We start from the raw sequence: 22,715 nt of genomic DNA, 5'->3' as shown, positions 1-22,715 counted from the left end.
ACTAAGTCATGCCTTCAAAGTTAAACGCGCAAAGTGTCATTTATCATCTTATGCCCATTCATTCATACCTCATACTATCATTGAATGGGACAAATTTCCATCGCACATTGCTACAGAAACTAACAAAAAATATCAAGAGCTAGTTCGCTGTAATGGACATGTTTAGAATATTTTGCTGTTGTTTTTCTTTCCTCTTTTGATGTTATATTTAATGTTCCCTATTGTAATGGTTGCTAATTGCATTGTGGTTTTTATAATTGTATCCTCTCCTATGTAATATCCTCCTTTGGAGGGCCTTCAGGGGTCACCTGAATAAATAAATAAATAAATTACGGAATGCTCGAACTAAATTCTGGGGGGAACGACTAATGTCTGATAACATCGTTGATGGTACTTTAAGGCCTCGCTTCGCCTTCAGAGATAAAATCTAGCTAAGACATCTCAAATTAGGTACTAAATATTTTCTAATGACCTAGTTGAAGCATACATATTATTTTAGCTTTAGAGGCGTTGTCCAAAACTGAAGCCGAAGAAACATATAGGAGGAGTTAGGGAACCAAAATAAATATTGCATTCTCAATTATGCAGACTCCCACTGTTGTGCCACAAAAACGTAAGGATACGCGTAAATGCCAAGAACACCCATTATGAATGGTGGTGGGAGTGGTAGTGGTTATTTTATTATATATACAAAAAGAAAGAAACTGTCTTTGTCCACCCCGGTATCTGCTATCTGATATCTGAAGCATCTGAACTGGGGCGGCGGAAATAAAGGGATAGCGAGAAAGAGATTGATTGAGAGCATTTATTTCAGAGCATTGATATTTTGCCTTTCTGGTTTGTCAAAAGTGGCCATATTGTGCCTAAATGGTGCGCTCTGAATAAACAATCAGTTGCTGGTCAGCGCTGTCTCGTTGCTTCCTCTCTCAAGTTTTTGCTGGTGCGCTGCTTTTTTCCTAGGGGATAAGGCAAATATGACTACTTATTGGGTCACCATTTAGATAAGTATTTATCGTCATAAAAATTCAACCAACTGTTTTCGCTGGTAAATTCTATTGCGAGTAAAAACGTCTGCGCTAATATCCTTGGAGAAGAACCTTTGGTATGAACCCAATATGCAATAGTATGAAGCACGATAATCCTGCGAGACCAAATTGTGTCCGGACAGGACAGAGGTTAGAATTTGACAGTATATTTTAACCAAGTGTAAACAAACGTTAGAGGAGAGAGGGAACCAGAGAAAAGCGCCTGTCTACGGCCTTTGTTGATGCTAGCCTTGTTGGGGACTCGCGCTTCGGGCACCCAGCTGGACGTCTCGATTGTCTGACAAGCGAGGCGGCGCGGATCAAGGAGAGGTTGAACGGTCCGTATATTCTGGCCGCATGCCAAATAGCGCAGAAAATATTGGCTCGTCCTTACAGCCTCCGCACGCCGAGGCCATGCATCGGCGCATCCTCTGCAACTTCATATTTATTACGTTGTATCTAAAAATACTTATAAAAAGACGTCATCAACATGTGAACATTCCAGGTAAATTTATTTTCGCTGTATATGATTTTAGGTTAATGTTTAGCATATCTGACTTGTCTCGAAGATAAACGAAGTATTTTGCAAAGATACATTTTGATGAAAGTACACGATTCTAGCGCGGTAGTGGTCGACCCTCTAGTGCTATCGCATTACCTCATGAAAACACTTAGGCTCCATAATGTATCTTTATAAATTAAAACTCCTCATATCCACCGGAAAAATGAAGTAGTTATTTTGGACATGCTAGTTAATGAGAATATAATTGAAGGTTTAATGTTTATAGGCTGTGTTAAAATATGGACAAATATGAGTCTCTCGTTTGCTGATAAATCTGCTTGTAGCTATCTCTTCGGGGTAACTTGCGCTACAGAATTGGTAGCATATTTCAGGATTCCCATGTCAGGCTGAACAATGCTTTTATCCTCTCAGCCCATTTGAGGAAATTAATTTGTTTTCACTATATTTGCTGGTGAGTATCTTTAAAGCGGCAAGTAGGACAAGTGAGATATTGGAGCCATTTACCATAAGTTATTGGTTCGTTAGAAATGCCCGTAATGTACTGCAAAAATAGTTATGTGGGTTTTACTAAATATTTCTTAAAGGATAGCCGAAATGCCCTCTTCAAACGTATGTAGAAAGGGCGAAATAATGGGGCACAAATTGGTTAATCAATCATTTACTAAATACCTCGATTGATGAAGAATGAGAACATACCTGCTTAAGTACACAACCACGTCATCCTTCTCCAGCACAGGATTTTCCCGAATGAAATCTTTCAACTGATATAACGTGCTTGCCATTATTTTCTTGTCATATCGCCGATACAAAACAATTTCTGTCCACTCCTGAAAAGCGTGACCAGTAAAATTCACCACGGTGCAAATATAGCAGTTTCTTCGCCTCGTCAATGGATCAGGACATAGGTTATTAAGAGCATTGATTTGAAAGTAACAAGGGAAAATATTTTTCTTATGAGTAAGTGATACACCCTAAAGTAACAGAAATTCAGCTGTCCTTATAATTTAGTTCTCCATATTTACAATTACTAGCAATCTGCGGATAGACATCGCTCTTAAAATATGTCCATTACAAACAGCCACAAACACAAATATGTCTGTAGGATGCGTCCTCAATATACAGTTGAAAAGATCCGTAAAATAGAGTGAAATTGAAAGGAACTCAAGGCTGATAGAATGCTGTAAAGACGAAAGCAGTGGCTATCTTTATTTTAATCAACCACAATTTAACAGAATTTAATTTGTAGTCAACCACAATTTCACTAACCATCTTTGGGTAAACACTCCACTGTTATACCCATCTTTAACCTGCAACCCATAACTCAAGGCCAAATGAGCCTAATCATATTTATCGAACTTATCACAACCGATTGTAGCTAAATATATTTGTACACTAGTATTACTGCCCCGGATATTCGACCACCTTATAAGCCATAATATAAATTATTTTGTAATTTTTTATACTCATTCAATTGATTATAAGGCTCTCTGCTTAAATTTTACTAATTATTTACATTAATTAAACCATTTTCCTGTGATCTGTCAAGCAGCAACCTAACCCAGCAACCTAACTCTATTCAACGAGAAAACGCTTAAAGTTCTCAAAATAATAATCCATAATAATCTATACAATTGCGCCTGTAGAGCTCGGTTTGTCTGTGACTCGGGCAATTGGCGCCAAACGAATGATTTGTTTGAATAGCAGCCGGTTGCTGCTGGTCAGGATGCTGTGTACTTGTTGGTGTCCGCGTTTAGTCTTCTACATTTTGTTCTGAGAAATCTTTTGGTCGTTCGCACGTGTGTCCAGCGACTGCCAGTTGCCACTTTTTTGCATTCCATGCGCTACCGGTGCACTCTCTGCGGTCCAGAAGCCGCCGGGGCCCCTTTGCGTCGGGAAACCCCCGCCACCCCCTCCTTAGTGGTCTGTAGACACTGCTGGCTAACCCATGTGCTATGAAACGGCGGCTGTGTCATAAGAAGTGTGGCGACAGTAACGGGGGACAGAGGCGCATAAATCGGCAGTCGGCGGATTCAAGGCCATTTGGACACTCAACTTCACTCAAGAGCTGAGCGGGCTGTCAGCGGACGAGCATACACCCTATTCGTTGGCTAAGAAAAATGTTCCACTTCCAAGGAGTGATGGTGTACATCAACCGAACAGCGTTGCGGTGCAAGGACTTGCGAGAGTGTGAACGCTCCGCCTTATCGTGGGCGCGTCTAGTGATCGAAAGCGATTAGTAATCAGGAAAGGATAACGTTTCCTCAGATATATACCTGGAGAATTCCGAAGGCTTAAAATATGGCCTCAAGAGATGATCCTATTATCTCGATCTTGATCTTGGCTCACTCTAAGTAGATTAATTGTCTATATCTTCCAGCTTCAAACGGTTGCGTCTTATACTGCACTTCGGTAGGGAACCTACAAACATCGATGGCAATCTCGAAGTACGAAGCTCACATCTCACCCGGCGCAGTCGAGCAGTATTTTTCAACAGTGGCCGAATGAGAGCAGTAGCGTTAGACACAGGACAGGATCGGTGGCGTAGACGGCGAATCCAAGAACGTTACTGAGAAGCTAATGGCCTGCAAATCGTGAGTCCTTCTACAATCTGGAAGTAGAGAAACCACCGTTCAGAAATCAGGCGAGTACCTCTTGGTTTTCTGTCGGGCGCAGTTGTTGATAATGCCATATACAACCTGCAGGACAGGGAGGTTAATAGCACAGATGTGGAGTCGAACGGAGATTAAATCTTGCAGGAGTTCGCTGTGACCAGTGACGCGGGTGGGTACCACTGACGCGGCCGAATAGCACCACGGTGCAAACAGCGTCGCAGCTGCAGATAAAAACGCTGGAGCTTCGATTAAAAATTGATTGGACGAGTAGAAAACGAAAAGCAGCGCCTAATTCAGGAAAGTGAAACTTTGAGAGCCGAAGAGTATGCTGATTCCCCCGAGGAGCGTAACAATATAGCGTTAGCTGCGAGTTAGTCGGAGGTAGATAGACGGCTAAAATATACATCATTAATGAAGGGAGTACTAGTATCGATCCCATGTAGGGAGTTCTTTTGGCCGGATGGTTTGAGGATGTGGAGATGACTCTTGATTCTTATGACGTCCCAACCAAGAGGCTAGTTGGGCTTGTCTTGCCAGAATTAAATGAAAGGGCACGCTGATTGCTTTCTACGTTGGCAGCCTTTTTTAAGGAATAACAGCGCGGAGACGAAGGACAAGGAAGAAGACAACACCTGCGCTGTTATTCCTTAAAAATATGTACCAACTAGCTCAACTTTCCGTGTTATTGAACGTTGACAGCTCTAGAGAGGACTATGAGAGAATGAGGCAAAGCATTTTAAACGGGTTATGGTTATCAGCGGCAGAGTACAGAAGGATGTGTGTGGGGTCGACAGAAGAAACAATTGAGACGTGGTGTCATTCGAAATTCGGCTAGAAAACTATTTTGAACATCCTCAAAGGCTGCCGCGTTTGCAGAACGAAAGCATTTATTGATCACATACGGGTTGAAACAGTAATTAACAGCTGAGACAAGGACCCATATAGTTGTCAGTGAGTGAGAAGTTCCGTTCCCCAAGTGAAGTCGCCAAGCTGGCGAAAAGTTTTGACGAGAGCGTAAGAGGCATACCAGTGTCTGCTGCTCAAGAAGCCGAGTGATAACGAGAAAGAGCAGGACGGTGCAGGACCTCGTCAAGGGGACAATTATTTTGTAAACAAAGGGAATGGACGCTGCTTTGAATGTAAAAAAAGACAAATCACTACGCAAAGAATTGTCCTCACAAAACGACAGGCGATCTGGCTGGCAACAGAGCCCAAAACAATCCTAGATATCGCGCTGTATTAGCTAAAGTGATGGCTCTTTTGTAGGAAATAACTGCCGTGAACGACGTCGGAATCCACGAAAGAGAGAGCAGGTATGAGCTGCTTCACAAAGGTAATGCTCAAAATTCGGACCAAAGACTGAATGCTATTATTGATTCTGGTTCAGAACTGACTGTTATTAGGCCTGCAACTAGGGCCTAAATATGAGGCAGCCGGCTCGCAAATAAAGCTAAGGAGAGTTGTCTATGATGGAGAAAATGCTGAGCTAGCATATGTGCCTCTCAAAGTAGCAGGAGTACCGTTCGTCTCATTCGACAGTGCACAATCAGCTTTGGTATTTGCACTGACCGTCAAACTATCGACCGGAATAGATGGGCTCAACACTCCCACAGAATACAAACAACTTCTCGAAGAAAGAGTAGTTCAAGCGAAGTCGTTTCCGAAGTAGAGACAGAATGCTGTGAAAATGCGCTCACTATTTGGGCACTCTGGCTCTCCAGAAAAAGCATGGTAGTGGAGTAAAAAAAGCGGTTTGTGAACGCAAATGCCGACGCTAAGTCACGTCTGGTTTCCAACGACGGAATCAGGTACGATCCATTGTCCATTTTTGCGACCTGAGTTCGTAAGAGGTAGGGAGCTGTTGGTCGCTGGGTCGGGGGAGGGGGGAGACGAGGGGTCTTGTCATCAAGTGAAAAAGTGGCAACGCGTCGTGCTTTTGTAATTTGTTGTGTGCAGCAAGCTTGAAGACTATGCAGCACGTTTGTTGGGGAGGTGCTGGGCTCGGCTTGCTGCTACTCCGACAGTGCGCATCAAACCGATGGAGTTATGTGAATCGCAGCTGATTGCTGGAGATGATCAGGTTGTGTGTGTGTTTTTTCTCACGTTTAATCGCTATCATGTCGTGCTGAGAAGTGATTTGGTCGTGCGCACGTGTTCCCGGTGGCGGTCCGTCCGTTTCCTCTTTCTTTTCAATCCAGCCGCCACCTGCGAACCCTCTGCGGTCCAGAAGCCTCCTGCGTCCTTTTGCGGTCGAGAAACCATCCCCCCAGTTTTAGCGTTCGGAAGACACTGCTTGCTGACCTCTGTCCTCGGAAACGGCAGCTGCGTCATAAGAAGTGTAGCGACAGAACCGGGGGCGAAGGCGCATAAATCGTCAATTGGTGATGACGCGGCATTTGGACACTCTAGATCTCGCAAGACTGACAACTGGCCAGCAAAGGACGGGCATACATCACCTACGTCGACTCCGAAGATTGTGCAAATTCCAAAGAGCCATCAATCCACAAGCGTCGCTGTGGAAAAACAGGCAAGAGTGGTAAGGCGCCGCCTTATCGTGGACGCGTTTCGCAAGCGAACGCAATTGGTAATCAGGTACCCGGATTCCAGGTACATGGAGAATTCCCAAAGCTTGAAATGTGACATTAAGATACTCTGCCATCATATTGATCTCAATCTTGATTTAGTGTAAATAAGTAAAAAAATTGTACATCTCTTCCAAATTCAACCGGCTGCATCTTATTCTGAATTCCCAGAGGGACCGAGAAACTTCGAAAATGTGCCGAAGTACGAACCTCGCAACTCATCTCCACTTTTACTTATTCCAACATTTCCCATCCCTATACCACACCTATCTGCTTATCTATCTTAGTCTACCACCACGCCCTACTGCAGCAAAATCCACCGCGAATTCACGGAATGTCTCCATTATAAAACATGAGTGGCCATAATCAACATTATTACTACCTTATTCATTATTCACTTTATTCCCAGCATTATTCACCCTTGAAAAAAGCGTCGCCTTAGTTCTAATCCAAACATTTTCATCCCAGGCATGGAAGTGTAACCTGGATTTCTCGACATACCAGAGTGGTAGTTGCTTCCACATAATCGGATCCTTGTACCTATCACCTAAATGTTGTGCACGTATCCTGCAGAGGTCAGTTAATGCCCAAAAACTTTTGATTCAACATTGAAAGCAAATAATGTACTCTATAATTGTACTCTTGTAAAATGAAGCTACGACGAACACATACCTAAAACCCAAGGATCAACGAAACTGGCGCCTTAAGCACAATTATTAGAGGTAAACTGTATTCTGGCTTCTGACCAGTTCGAATTGTCGGAATAATTTCAAGCCATTGGTCCCACTCAGGTACCTCGCACTTTGATTAATCGCGCACCCTGGCCAACGTTTCTGGCTTCTTGAGGAGGGCTCTTTATGAGCTAAAGTATTTTATGGTATAATATGGTATGATGAGATATTGGCGCTCTAACGGCTCTCAACATCTCCTGCCGTGGATCTCTTACAGCAAACCGCACTGGTTTTTCCGTCAAAATGCAAGTATAAATGCACTGAGCATCGCATGGTTAAGTGGTGATTTTTTTTCCTTCATTAAAAACAAGCCTCCCTCGACCAGGGTGAGACGCACTTATTCACTATTAGTATTATAGCCCCTAAACGCTCAGCTATCGCGAACAGTCGCATAGTCTGATCACGTGATGCGCGGTGTAGAGTAGCACAGGTCTCTCGGGGACCAATCAAGGATGTTTGTATTTTGAGAATTGCGGTTTATATTACATTTCTGCTAAAACCCTGCTTCTGTTATAGCCTCAAAAAGATAAATGAGCCTCTGTTGCACTCACCTGCAATACCAAGACGTTAGTGATGACGACTTGTAAGTCCAAAATGTGCGTATCAGCTTTCCAGTATATTTGGTTAACCTTGGCAGAAAAAGTGACAACTTCTGTTTATACGTTAAATCAGACATTCATGTAAACGTGGCCACAGTACTTTCCTTACTCTATTCAAGCTACTGCCTTTCATTTTGTTATGAATTTTGCTAATTCTTTATTTATTTAAACATGGTGACTTTAAATATTTCCTACCCATGTAAGTAATGAATGGCACGATAAAGGTTTCTGATTTTTAATGGCTAATTAACATCCCCAGCATTTCTACGGAATGTGACAACATTGCAAAACTGTTTGTACTTCTGGAGTGAGCATTACCTCAACACTTAACAGTGAATGTGGTGTATGAAACAAAATGAAAAACTTTTCAGCTGATTTGAGCAGGTAACGCAGACTACTGCGTGCCAGGTATGAAATATACCCTAGAAAAGCATATGCTTTAAAGCTTCGCGACCATGAGTCGACTGACCTATAGTGCTGGTTGTCCAAATTCATTCGACACTAGAGCTGCAGAATATTTTGCGCTTCCGCAATCATGAGTCGCTCCCTGCTGGTTGACATAGATTATCAGTAAATGCGCCACGTAAATATTGGCTACAGCGTGATTCACTGTGTGAATTCTATTCTCTCAGGTTCTAAGTTTTTGGCTAACTCTAGAAAGGAGCATGAATCTAAAGAATGTATATTTCGCTCATATATTTTCTTTAGGATGAAACGAATTTTTTTGTGTATCTACCATTGGGTCTCTTAAATTGATATTATTCATTTACCTCTTATTTTGTTAGAGTAGTAACCTTACCAAAACAATTTCTAGGACCCTATTAGTCTGTGGGCTAATAGCGGCAATGCTGATGTGGCAAGAGCGGTTCAGTAGTTAGCTTCGCATTTTCATGTGCACAAAATGCTCATTGCTGCCTGGAACACCCTACTCTTCATGACAGACTAAGTTTACATACTAACGTTACACAGCTGTTCATTTCTAAGAGGGGCTGTCCGACCAAAATGAAGCTGTTTTATGAACAAAAAACAGCCTCTCTAAAAAACGCCGTACCTTGTATATAGAATATTTGACGATATTATAGCGACATAGAAAGTCGGCCTCCCACCTCATAAATAAACTGCCTGTTGCGCATTTTCGCGCCAGACCCTGTGGCTGCTTTACCGTCGCTGGTAATATCACTGGGTACTGGCAATAAGTAGTCGACATATGCGTGGAGATATAATAGTTATTCCGAGTTATTCCATTCATAACCTTCTTTTAATACCATTAAAACATTGGTGAAGTCTGTGCTAGTGTTCTGCATTGCAAGACGGACACGATTGTGATGCCGAGCACAGCAGGACAAAGTATCAGAAAACGAAAATTATCTTTTTATTTATGGTTTCCGGGAACAGCGGTATATGTAAAATTGAACGGTGTCAAAAAGTCTAGCGAGCCCAAATTTAAGTTTTCATGATAGACATCAATGCTCGCCATATACAGCGTCAAATAACAAGTGTACATGTCGATAACTTAGCGCTTCTTGAACTAGATACAGATGCTGATTACGGCATATGTCGCGTAGAAATCACCCACGTGCTCCATGTAAGACAAAAGTGGCCGCGAAATCATGTTAGAAGTATACAATTTGGCAGAATCAACTTGGCGTGCAATAAGAGGCATTTGCTTCTCGTTCGACATAGGAAACACGAATACAACCCAGATATTGTGTACAGTAGAGTTACTTTGATTGTAGAAAGCCTTTCTTGTCCCAATTAGTCGTTTTGCTAAAACACTAGAGGCAAGCTTGTCCGTTATTTCGTTTTCCTAATTAGTAGTACTTTTACTGCCCATTATCTTAAAATGTTATCCGCCGTTCCGTACAATCCTCGTGCAGAGGCCGCAGCAGCACATCTCTCATGCCCTTTAGAGTAATGCAATGAGTGATCTGACCCCCCCCCCCCCCCCCCCTGTGCAGCACTAATGCCTAATATTGCGTGCCAAATAGAGGTCGTGCTGTTATTCTCAAGAAAATTATCAGCCACCTATAGGTATTGAAGAGGCCTGACTGCACTTTCACGAAATGGCTAGCAAAGTGTAGGCAGTTTATGAACGAGGGCATGATTATTCCTTCTGTAGGCGCATACTACCCGCCCCTTGTGACCCGTACAAAAAAAGTGGTCGCCGTGTTTTAAAACCTTCGTTCTACCAAATATATTCTTCTTATTATTTTAATCCGATAATGCTACAACAGCAAGACCTATCAGGTGCCAAACCGTGTGTTTGGTTCGTAGTAATCAGCGGCTATGCACCATCAAACCCGACACAACACAATAGACAACGCCACTTTAATTAACTTCTTATAGGCTCCGCTGAATGACGAAATAGTCCACTATATGCTTCTTTTTTGTGCATAACTTGATCAGTCTGAGCGCTGAGGCAGTCCCCACAGAGCTGTGCCGCAGTAAGTGAGGAGCCCTGTATTAGGGGTGGCTTTGCCGTGCCTGACAAAGGTTGCCGGGCTGGCATAGGAGCACGTAGGTTGCCTCGATGCAACGGCGCTGACATCGATGCAACGTAGGCGCACCACTTGATGAGCGCACGTGGAACAAAGTCGGCCACACATAAAGGCGGATATGATAGCTGTGGGATAGGGTACTTCTAGAAGGATCTGTCTTTGAGAGTAGTCAAGCGCCTCTCAATTGTTTTGCAGAGTGCATCTTTGGTTTTGTAGGCTATGCTGCATGCCGACTCGAATGCTGCCGCTTCTCTGCCAAATTCCAACCCGGAAAACTTTGTGCTGAGTTACATTTTGAAAATATGATGCAGGCATCAGCATAATGTAATTATTGAAATCTATCAAATCATCAAATCGAATGTTTCCCCGCAATTTTATTATTTACCAAATGCTCCTTTCTTCGGGTTATGTTCATGGTAAACTATTCATTCTTCTCGCAATCAGGTACATTGTTTTTTTTGAAAACTTGCACGTTGCAACCGGCGGTGCAATTAAAAAAAAAAAAACTCTTTATGACGACAAGTGGCAAGGTTTCTATTTCTAATCGAGACAGAACGAGACAGGATTGTGGCCGAAAAGCATTGCTCGTCTTCTTTGACATCGTGCGCCCTAATTGACATCGTGTGTCCGCTGCGTAGGAAAACATTGAAGCTGTTACTTGCTGTTGAAAATAACATTCCACTTGCAACAGTGGCATAATATTTCAATATAGCTTATGAATACGCCGATTACAAGGATCTTGTTTACAACGGCGCGGATACTAAAGAGCTTTGTGTACTAGTCTGTACGCTGACTGTTCACGCCTATTACTACCATTCCTTACTACGGTGATTACGTTGGGAGAGTTCTGCATAGAGCGATACACGGATGACCAAACGTGAATAGGCAGCGCAAACTTCAGGTAAGAGATTCGCAATAAAATCTACTGCATGCAAAACACTTAGACGAAGAGCACTATTTCGTTTTATTCGAATCTTCAGCATGTTAGTGACAATTATTAGAGGAACAAATTATTTAAAGAACCGAACACTCTTGTAGCCTACCTCATTTACATTTCTGTGAAAAATAGCGATCACTGAAATCATTTGTATTGTACAGAACCATGTAGCTTTATCTGCTCTTTAAACATGTTTAGTTTTTACATGCTTGCTATCTGGCGTTTCCCCGAATAGGGGTGCCGCTGGAATATTTGAAGGCTTAAGCGGCTTTCTTACAATACGCTTAATATCCTAAAATATCGCTTAAACTTCTTAGCATAGTTTTTTATATGAACTAATTTGAGATTGCAAAAAAATTCGCTCTGCAGTTGCTCGCATCACACTTTGCCTCTAGATTATTTTTATTGAAGAACTTTTGAACAAAATTGAATTTGCAAACTTGTTTAAACACGGCACAAGCGAAACACATGAAATAAACTTACTCTGATGAAAACAAGGCTCAAGTGTACAAGAATGTCGGGGATGTCGATTTCACCATTGTTCTTAAAAGTAGACGCCAGCTCTTCGCTGACAACTACAGCAGATTCTATTGTTCCTTTCACAGGGCCTGCGGAAAATGAGACATCAATCCCGCGCAAGGTTTGAAGTTTACCTTGTCTGTTTGAAGGGCGATTTTTCAAAAAGAAAGATTTACGAAACGCTTTAAAAACTTCTGGGGCCTAACAAAATTTTGTAAGGGCACTTTAGATTTTTGTGATAAACATATAGAAAATAGCATTATATACTGCGACGAAGAAGGCAGGCGAAGAAAACACAATGCTCGCTCTCTGCTTTGCTGTAGTGGGCAGTCGTTTTTTACTACATGAATTGTCTTTTGTCTTGTATATAGCTCGGAACTGCATAAAATTTTGGTATAGTTTCTAGGCACGATCATTGCAAAACTATGCTTCGAAGTGGTTGCCACACCGGGACGGTCATCATCACTCAAACCGGTGAGTTACGGAGTAACAACAACGCCCCTTTCCGGATAATGGCTCCGTCTCGCGACCCTGGCACCTTTTTCGGCACTGATGGCACTGATGTCGGCGACTGGTTGAGGCTGTACGAAAGAGTAAGCACTTACATTCGCTGGGATTGCGCTTTTATAATAGCCAACGTAATCGCAACTCAATGGCACTTCAAGGAAATGGTATGAAATCCCTAAGTACATCTAACTACTGTAGACATCTGCAAAAAAAGGCTGTGAGCAATGCTTGGAAGGCCTCAAAATCGGCAGCTCATCGAAACAAAAAATTGCTGTGCGTGTCGCAACGGCTTCAAAGATACACCTTTTCCCTTGGTCGTCTGCAAGGGTTCATCCACTATATTGACGCTATCATTGAAAAGTTCTGCGGTTTTAAGCGCCTGAAAAGCTGCCGCTTTTCCCAAAGGCTCTCGCGCCTGCCGAACAAAAGATACATCTGTCTACGTTGAACAGCGACCGTCATCTCGAGAGCCCGTGGACTCGAGCCACGTCAGGACATGGTGTCTATACTCGTCCGTTAGGAACCTAGCCCCCCCCCCCCCCCCTCGAGTACTACGACACCATACTCCCTGCGATGTCACTGATGCATGCCGTGTGAGGCAGAAAATTTCCACATTTTATCTAAATTCCACTGTTCGCGCCATCATCAGCCAACCAAGCTCATCTACCTCATCGCCATTTTCCGTCCCTCCTACTACTATAACGTTACCGCAATCCGTAAGAAGGGCGTACCCCAGATGACCGACCGATCTGCTTGAAATGTTTCCGCTTTGTCCATATTTCGCGACAATTCCGCCGCTCATAGCATTCTCCTTACAGCACCGATTTCTCTCCGACCCGCCCGGATCCTTCTTTCATCTACCTCGGTGTTTGTCACGCTCCTCATAGCTGGACGTTTTCCGTGCTTACTCATCACAGCCATCTCCACTTTCGGCTGCTGCCTCGTACGAAGGCTACACATCCAGAAACTAGTCGGTCTAGCCCCGGAAATGACGCTGCATCGACGCCCTGCACAGAAATCTTCAATTGACGCCTCTACTGAACTTACTAGATGTTGCTGTCGATGGTGATTCTGTGCGCGACATAGTTGACTGGTTCGCACATGTCGGTGGTTAGTGCTGCCCTTCGCCACCGTCAACGCATATTTTGCACACTGTGGCAACCCATGTGCATCTCGGGGATGGTGGACTGACTGATGTCGACAGGCTGTATGCCGTTCGGTGCCAAGTTGCCGGCCACAGTATACCGGTACAGTTCACTTTTCTGAGGACAACTGCCAATGACTTCATCTTTGGTTTAGACTTTCCTGGTTTAGTTCATACTCTGCGGTGGTACATTACACTGCCGCAATCTTTACCCTGCTGATCCAAACCTCCTGCTTGTTGTACCGAAGCACCTCTTCGCACTGCCCTCCTTCAGTAACTGTACGATCTCCCTACATCTGCTATATAGTTCGGCTAAATTGGGAAAATCTGTAATACGTATCAACGGCTAAGCAACAGAGGACAAATAAGAAACTGCTGATAGCCGAGTGCTCAAGTCTCAGTGTGGTACAGAGTGGTATGCGACGAGAACAACATAGTCGCTGCTATTTTCCACCCTTACATCACAGAGCATGAAGGGCACGCCAAGGACATGCATTCTGTGCTGCATTGCATTATTTGAAGTTTCACGTAGCTAGGGACAGTATTGAGGTCAAAAATTGTGCGGATTGTGCAAACGAGTGAACGAGGAAAGAAACATTAGAAGAGGATGCCATAAGAAGCACCAGACGACGTTTGTATACTGTTCCGTTGATGCTGTCTACAAGATTCCGACGTCATGTGGCCATTTTTACATCGGTAAGACAGGACGCTGCATCAACGATAGACTATGAGAACATACAAAAGATGTAAAAACCAAGTCACCGAGGAACCATCTTTCTTTCTTCTGGGAAGAATGTAAACACTACGAAGCGCATCACAAGGATGCTAATTTCATCACCATATATAAAAATGAAACCTCGAGGCTAATTTCTGAGGCTTCCAATATAGACAGGCTAGGGACACATACATCAGCAGCCCGGCAATAGCTTTATTTCCTAAAGAACATGACTATCTAAATTAATGACTTTGCATCATTCCATGTTGTAATGTGGTTGTGCGCTTTCCATTTGTGGTTTTCTCTTGCTGTCTATTTTATCTTGCTGCCTCGCCTGTAAAAATTAACTATTTGGCATGCTAGTCAGCGCATGTGTCTGTCCTTCATGTATCCGTCTTGCCTAGCTCTAATTTACTCGATTCTTGAAAAGTTTGCACATCTAGTTGTTGCTCTGATCTTTTTAATGTCATTATCTGTCAGAGCGTACTGTATTCAGGCATGGGGTCCACAGAGGCTCTATAATGTGCATTCAATTGTCCTTCGGATAACTCAACTGAATACTCTCATATGCAAAATGATTGGAACCTATCTTTGACGCTCTTTTACTGAGGGGGCTAGAATATTGCACATTTTAGTTAGATATATGATGCCTGCTTAGTATGCTTTACAATTGATCTTATTACAACCTTCGAAATATTTCCACCGCCCTGCTTCAAAGGCCATTACGCCTAATTGAGATCCGGAAATTTAAATAACCATGTGGCCGAAACCTTTTTTAAGTCCCCTTTGAAGTGTGATGGATGACAATATATCCCCGAATAAGGTAATGTTTCAAAGTTTAAATACATGGAAATATTCATGAATCTCTGAAGCACTTCATGGCTGGGAAGCTCTGTCATCTTGTTACTAGGCCGTAAATCTTTATTCATCATCATCAGCCTGATTATACCCACTGCAGGGTGAAGGCCTTTACCATATTTCTCCACTTAACCCGGTTCTGTGCTAGCTGCTTCCACTTGACCCCTGCGAACTTCTTAATCTCAACCGCCCACCCAACTTTCTGCCGCCCCCTGCTACGCTTTCCTTCCCTTGGAATCCAGTTTGTTACCCTCAGCGACCATCGGTTATCCTCTCTTCGCCCTACATGTCCTGCCCATGTCCATTTCCTCTTCTTAATTTCCACTAGAATGTCGGTAACTTGAGTTATTTCTCTGACCCACTCTGCACGCTTCCTATCTCTTAATGTTACCCCTACCATTTTTCGTTCCATAGCCCTCTGGGTTGTCCTCAACTTAAGTAGAACTCTCTTGGTTAGCCTTTTATTACTTTTAGCAATAATGAATGGCGATATATCTTGCTGGATTTGCTTCTTGTTCACTGTGTAATATGCTACTTGAGAAGCATTTTCTCCTTCGACGAAACGCTGCGGTCAGTCAGTTGGACTCTAATCCCCGAGGAAGATCGTCGTTAAAGCAGAGGACAAATTAAAAAGGTTTTAATTCAGGCTAAGCACTGCGGCCGCCACAATACCCACATCCCTACTTGAAGACATGATATCAACATAAAAGCACAGTCCCATCCATACCAGTTTTACTCCAGAATATGACAAGAACAGCTCCGCTCAGGGCGATTACCGACACACGGCTAAGCCTTGCATCCTGGAGAAAGAACGAAATTGGAGTTGGGAAGATATTAATGCAATGGGAGCAAAAGAATAACTTTAAACCTGAAGAAAGCGAGTGACTGCTGATTTGCCCGGTCGGTGCAGCAGGAATCTTTGTGTGAGGAAAGTGACGACATGTGACGTGTTGCCTCAAACGAGGGGTCTTGAAAATCCAATCACTCCTCTCTGGCTGAATAGTTACGTTTTCCCATTCTCTGAACATGACTCTACCACGCACGGGAAAGCAGAGGTGAAGGGCTACGTGAGCATGACTCCTCAAAAACATGATTCCGCAGATATCCCTGCGTAGGCAGCAGTCTGCGGGTGTAGATATTTTAGATAAAATTAAACTTTGCAGAGGAGAATAGTGGTGACAACCATGGTACTGCCTATGGTATAGGTGACAGATTGGAAACAGGTTAAGAATTGCTGGAAACGCGTAATGGGAGCATATTTATTGGCATAATACAGAAGCCCATATGCATACATTCAGTGAGAGCTGATTGATTTACCTTACAGTGCGTGCTAAAGCAGCGCTTACCATTTGTCTCTGAAGTACGCTCACTTATTGGGAGAATAAGTTTTTTAAGCGTACCAAGCTTCTTTAGACTGGAGGCGATGTTACCTGAAAACAAAAAGACTCATGCAATCAATAATATTACTAATATCGAATTGCTGCTGACACAGACTGGAAAGAAGAGAGATAAATGGAAGTCCTCAAGTTTGGTTTAAATAATTACGAGCAGCGTACTGCAGGTACGCGGAGTAACCTGCCAGTGGCATTTCGAATTGAGGAAACAGGAATTGGGTTGATTACATTTGTCTAGCAGCTTACCGGTATCGCTAAAGAGGAAAGTATATAACAGTTGCATCTTACCTGTACTCACCTATGGCGCTGAAACGTGGAGGCTAACCAAGAGAGTTCTACTTAGGTTGAGGACAACCCAGAGGGCTATGGAACGAAATATGGCAGGGGTAACATTAAGAGATAGGAAGCGTGCAGAGTGGGTCAGAGAAATAACTCAGGTTACCGACATTCTAGTGGAAATTAAGAAGAAGAAATGGACATGGGCAGGGCATGTAGTGCGAAGAGAGAATAACCGATCGTCGCTTAGGGTAACAAACTGGATTCCAAGGGAAGGAAAGCGTAGCAGGGGGCGGCAGAAAGTTAGGTGGGCGGATGAGGTTAAGAAGTTCGCAGGGGTCAAGTGGATGCAGCTAGCACACAACCGGGTTAAGTGGATAAATATGGGAGAGGCCTTCGCCCTGCAGTGAGTATAGTCAGGCTGATGATGATGATGATGATGACGATGATGATGACATTTACCATCGATTTCAGATAAATTAGGAGAGCGGTAAACCAAAAAAAAATAGACGATGCCTTTGCGAAAACATTGAAAACCCGAGGATATAAATGCTTCTCAGTTTCCAAAGGCAGCTACTATGTCTTGTTCTAGGGCAGAACTTGCCTTTTCTGTGGGAGTTACACAAACCCACCTTTTTGGCAAAATACAAAGCAAAGAAGACTTATACAGAGACCTAGTAACATGGCCTCGGTGTCATTTTTTGTTCTCTTGTTGGTGAAAGAAATGATTCTCCTTACTTATACATGGGCAGTTAGCAAATGCAACAAGACGTGCAAAAGAACACTTCTGCAACACTACAGTCAGCAACTTAATTATAACACTGCAAAGGAACATTTACCTTTATCTGAACGCAAAGCAAATACAAGTACTCCGATAATATCGGAAAACGGCAAACTTAGAGAAGATTTGTTCAATTAATATTTTACTCTATGTTCACAATTCATAATCTCCCTGTAACCAGTTTCCGCCACAACAATATGACCACGAGAAACGTGTCAGTAATCCTGGAGTCTCAGAGGCCGGTGCACTATGCTGTGCATTAAATCTTGACAAAAGAAACGTACTCGCGCTGATGATATTCCTAATAGTTTTCTGAAATGTTACCCATAGCCTTGCAATAAAAATTTGTTCTATTGTTTTAAAGAAAAAAACAATTCGCGAATGCAGCATTCCGTCAGTGTAGAAAATAGTCAAAATATTATCTGTAGACATATCGGGTGATAAAAACTTCCAAACATATTATAAACCAATCCCTCTAACGTATACATGTGCTGAATGTAGGAACACATTATCATAATATTTCACTTTCAAACACAGAAGTTGAGAAGCTGATGCACCCTTGACAGCCAGGATTTGGAAGGGGGTATCCACAATAACAGAACTACTTTCATTCTAGGACGATCGTGCTTGACATTAGTTTTCTAGACTTCTCCAAAGCGGTCCTTTGGGGATCCGAATCGAAACTTGCTATACAGACTGAACACTAACTGTAGATGGTTCTGTTACACAGTGAATCAGGAATTTTTTAACTGACTGTTATCAAGGATTAGAATTTAATGAGCGTACCTCCGGTATTATTCATGTAGTACGTGATGTCCTCGAAAGGTCTATGATCTGGCTGCTTATATATTTGGTTTATATTAGTGGTATAACTGACCTACTTAACGTAGAAATGTGACCGTTCGAGGAAGATAGCACTCTTTACCACGAAATTAAAATTAATTCTGAGTAGGTCAACATAAACAGTGTCTTAGATTCTTTCACTGGGACTTGATCATGAACAAAGAATATAATGTTTCTATGTCCGGAACAAATAATAAAAATCCAGTTTGTTTCACTGAGGAATTTAGTAACACAGCGCTACAGACTGTCTCTGAATACAGATATCTGGTCATTGTATTCACTTCTGACTTTGCCGGGAAACGCACGTGCAGTGCATAGCAAAAAAGTTGTGAAAAAACTGTTCTTCCTCAAAGGTTTATAAGTCATACACTGGACTACACTAACACTTCATGGTTTCCTTATGTACTTACCGGCGTGACCACAATATAATGTGTGTAGCTCAAGTTCGCGCGCTTCATCTACATCAGAAACAGACGGGCACTAAACGTACATCGCGCGGGCCTTCATTCCTTGTCTATGCGATGTATACTGTTTCGCTTAAATGTCGTGCACTTAGTTCTACATGATTCATTTCAGGTTAAACCAGAAGCCATCTTCAATAGAAGCCAATCCGGAATCCGAGCTCCTAAACGCCTTCTCACGCTTCGGGAATTTTATTAGCTGTACTTGTTTTCTAGAAGCATTGCACCAATGAAATGAAATCAAATGTTCAGTTTTAATGCAGCGACTGTCGATAAGTTTCTGGAGCTTTTCAAATTGAATATATTGTTATCTGGCGTCCCATGCTAGCATTCAGCAAATGAAAACGAAGTTCCTGGGTCAGTTGACGAAGACGGTGTTGAGTGCGTATTTGAGTGGTAAAGCGGTGCACATCGATTACGGAGTGGTGTTGCCCACTGGTGTGTGATCTCTACTCGTAACATCTTGGTGGAGGTGAAATAATCAATCCGTACAAGAAGCTGGATCTCCACAGTGGCTGCCGCGTCGGTACCTATACCATGTCCACAGATGCCTTCCCCTCTACGGCCGCCGCTCCAGCTGTCCTCATGGCTCAACCATGGGACCCGGGCACAATCCGCGGGACCGACAATGTTGATGTGGATGACTGGTTGGCCCTCTACGAGCAAGTAAGCAAGCAAAACCACTGGGTTTCAACGCTCATGCTCGAACATGTCATAGTTCATTTGACCGGCACCTCGCACGTCTGGTTTGAAACTCACGAAGACGAGATGACATCTCGGGACATATGCAAGCAAAAGATTCACGGCCGCTTCGGCAAACCAATTGGACACCATCTTGCTGGAAGGGGCTGCGTATGCAGTCGTTGCGTCGACGGTTCAAACCGAAAACGTCGCTCCGCACAGTAGACACTATTTTATGTGGCGGTCTTCAAACGTTATTAGCGATCGAATGAGTACATAGATTGCTGAAACAGACTGCTCGATCACTTTGTTGTACGCTTCGCGGCGAACAGCTTCCGTCAACCAAAACCGCCATGGCATCGGTTGGCGACGCAAACTGAGGTCGTCAAACTCGGTTCATGAAAAACGCGGTTAGTGGCCTACCTGTGGTTCAGTACGCCGCTTTGCATGTGCTAACCACGATTTCACGCAACCACGTTCGTGCAAACTGCGGTTAAATCTGCCCGTGTATCTGGGGTGTATTGGCCCCTGCAGTTTGTACGCACAAAATATATTCCTCATGCTTTGAATACCTCCGCATGATTACATCATTGAAAAATCAGTACGCAACGATGTGCACGAAAATACTGCCAATGGGGGAAATATCATTCATACTCTTTCCGGTAGTAGTAATGTTGAGACAAAACAGTTACATTGTTTGCATATTGAATACCATGTGGATATTATTGTTATATGGTGTACCATGCTGGCATTCAGCAAGTGATGAACAAGTTGTCTGGGTGTGTGGACGAAGATGACGCTCGGGGTTGAGTTGTGCATCTAAATGGTGCCCATCGATTTCAGAGTGGTATTACCCATCGCTGCGTGATTTCTACTCGTAACATCTTTGGTGGAGGTAAAATCATCGATCCCGTACAACAGGCTGGATCTCCGCAGTGGACGCCACGCCGGTAGAGTCACCATGTTCACAGACCTCATCCCCTCTACGGCCGCCGCCCCAACAGTCGTCATGGCTCAACCCCGGGACTCGGGCCCCTTCTGCGGGACCGACGACGTTGATGTGGACGACTGGTTGGCCCTCTACGAACGAGTAAACAAACACAGCCACTGGGATGCAATGCTCATGCTGGCAAATGCAATTTTATTTGATCGGCACCGAGCGCGTCTTGTTCGAAACGCATCAAGACGAACGGACATCTTGGAATGTATGCAAACAGAAGCTTCACGATCTCTGCAAACCCATTGTACGCTGCCTTGCTGCCATGAAAGGCCTGGCATCTCGCGCCCAAACTTCGTCTGAATCCTATATTTCTTACATAAGAGACAACCTATATCTGTGCAGGAAAGCCGACTCGTCCATGACTGAGAAGAACAAATCGGCCCACATACTAACGGGCATAGCCAATGACACTTACCACCTCCTACTGTGCTAGGACTGCTCTACTGTGGAGTCTGGTCATCAGGTGAGCCGCGCTTCGAGCAGACAAAACACAAACACATGTGTAACCGTTTTGACCACCTGCCGAAAACAGCTGCTAGCTCGCCCTGTACTCACCTGCCCACTCTCCGTCAGCCTCGCAACCAGAATAACTCGACCTCAAGAGTCCGCCGCAAACTCGAAGCCATGGCTCCCGCTTTGTCCTTATCACAGCTGAACGGACAACACCTTGCGTACGGTATCCTTTATCCCTGCTGTTGTTTGCCAGGAGGCCGCTAATATGGGCAACTCTAGTGGCCACCTTCGGGACACTATTGACTCAGACTGAGCCCCTCCTATGATAGCTGCTGCTTCCAACCCCAGCCTCATGCCTCGATACCGTTCCTGCAATCCTACTGACTGGCCTAACGCTGACGACCGCTCAATCTGCTTCACTTGTTCCGATGTTAGTCATATTTCTCGTCACTACCGTATCTACTGGTACCTGCCGTTATGTCCATTTTACTCTGTTAATCGCAGTGGTGTATCTGCACCGCGCCGTTCCTTGCCCCAATCTGGCCCGCCCCCGTGCTCATTTTGTTCCATCTGTTCGTGCTTCCAGCCTGTCGCCTTCAACGCAAACCTGACGTTCCCGCTTTCCTTCATCGTCGCAGTTCTTCATCGTCCTACGCTTTCCGGTTTTCGAAAGACTAGCCACTGCAGCTCCCGGTGATAACGCTGCATTTGCGACCCGGACTGAAAAACCTCTGTTGACCTTTGCTCCACAATCTAACCTAATTGAAGTCCTTGTGGATGGTGTTCCTGTCTCTGCCCTTATTGGCACTCATTCCCAACTCTCTGTTCTCAGTTCCTCGTTTCGTCAGTGCCTGAAGAAAGTTCTGACGCCAGCAGTTTCGCCCACTGTTCGCGTTGTGAATGGTATCCCTGCTACTGTGTTTTGCATGTGTACTGCCCACGTAACCATTGCTGGTCGTCACACACCAGTGTTATTCCCTGTCCTTCAAGAATGCCCCCATGACCTGATCCTTGGCCTTGACTTCTTGACCGCTCGCTCAGCCCTTATTGACTTCTCAACCAGCATTCTACGCCTGGACATTCCCCTCTGCTCTAGAGACCTCTCCACGCCACCTCTCAGCAAAGTATTCCCGCCTCCGTCCTGAAGCTGTTGTTTACATTCTTATGTGCCCTTTCCCGCCCGCTCCCGATGGATACTGCCTTGTGTGCCACATTACAGACGTCGTCCTGCAGTGTCACGTCATCCTCCCACATCTTATTATACACGTATCTTGGAGTCATACCACTCTCCCAGTCCTGAATTTCCGTTTGTCACCCCAAGTCCTCTTTGATGGAATTCCTCTCGCTGAACTGTCCCCGCTGTTCGACTGTGAAGTTTCAGCCCTAACTCCCGACACTCACTCTGCACCTCCCAAGGCATCTGCCGCTCAGAAGTCGTCCCCTTCTAAGCCTGATCCCGTTTACGGCATAATTGCTGGCGACCTGCAACCCGATTCTGTCGACACGCTCTACAAGCTGTTGCTTTCTTACTACGAGATTTCTTATTTTGGGCCCTGATCTCTTGGCCAAACGTCTG

General features: G+C 44.0%; 1 protein-coding gene across 1 annotated transcript in view; it reads right to left on the bottom strand.

The window, feature by feature from the left end:
* The window catches only part of LOC146174540 (venom metalloproteinase Antarease-like), a 102,344-nt gene that overhangs the window by 29,988 nt on the left and 49,641 nt on the right, over nt 1-22,715 (bottom strand). The window contains exons 5-8 of the mRNA XM_084584947.1: nt 16,597-16,680; nt 11,991-12,115; nt 8,025-8,102; nt 2,245-2,375 (exon numbers count right to left, since the gene is read on the bottom strand). Of these exons, the coding sequence (XP_084441073.1) occupies nt 2,245-2,375; nt 8,025-8,102; nt 11,991-12,115; nt 16,597-16,680 (418 nt within the window). The remainder of the gene's footprint in view (nt 1-2,244; nt 2,376-8,024; nt 8,103-11,990; nt 12,116-16,596; nt 16,681-22,715) is intronic.

The sequence above is a fragment of the Amblyomma maculatum genome, chromosome 11 (assembly GCF_055883805.1).
Source record: "Amblyomma maculatum isolate TAMU_Amacu chromosome 11, ASM5588380v1, whole genome shotgun sequence".
Classification (NCBI taxonomy): domain Eukaryota; kingdom Metazoa; phylum Arthropoda; class Arachnida; order Ixodida; family Ixodidae; genus Amblyomma; species Amblyomma maculatum.
The sequence above is the reverse complement of the archived record's forward strand: the minus strand, read 5'-3'. Positions and strand labels throughout refer to the sequence as shown.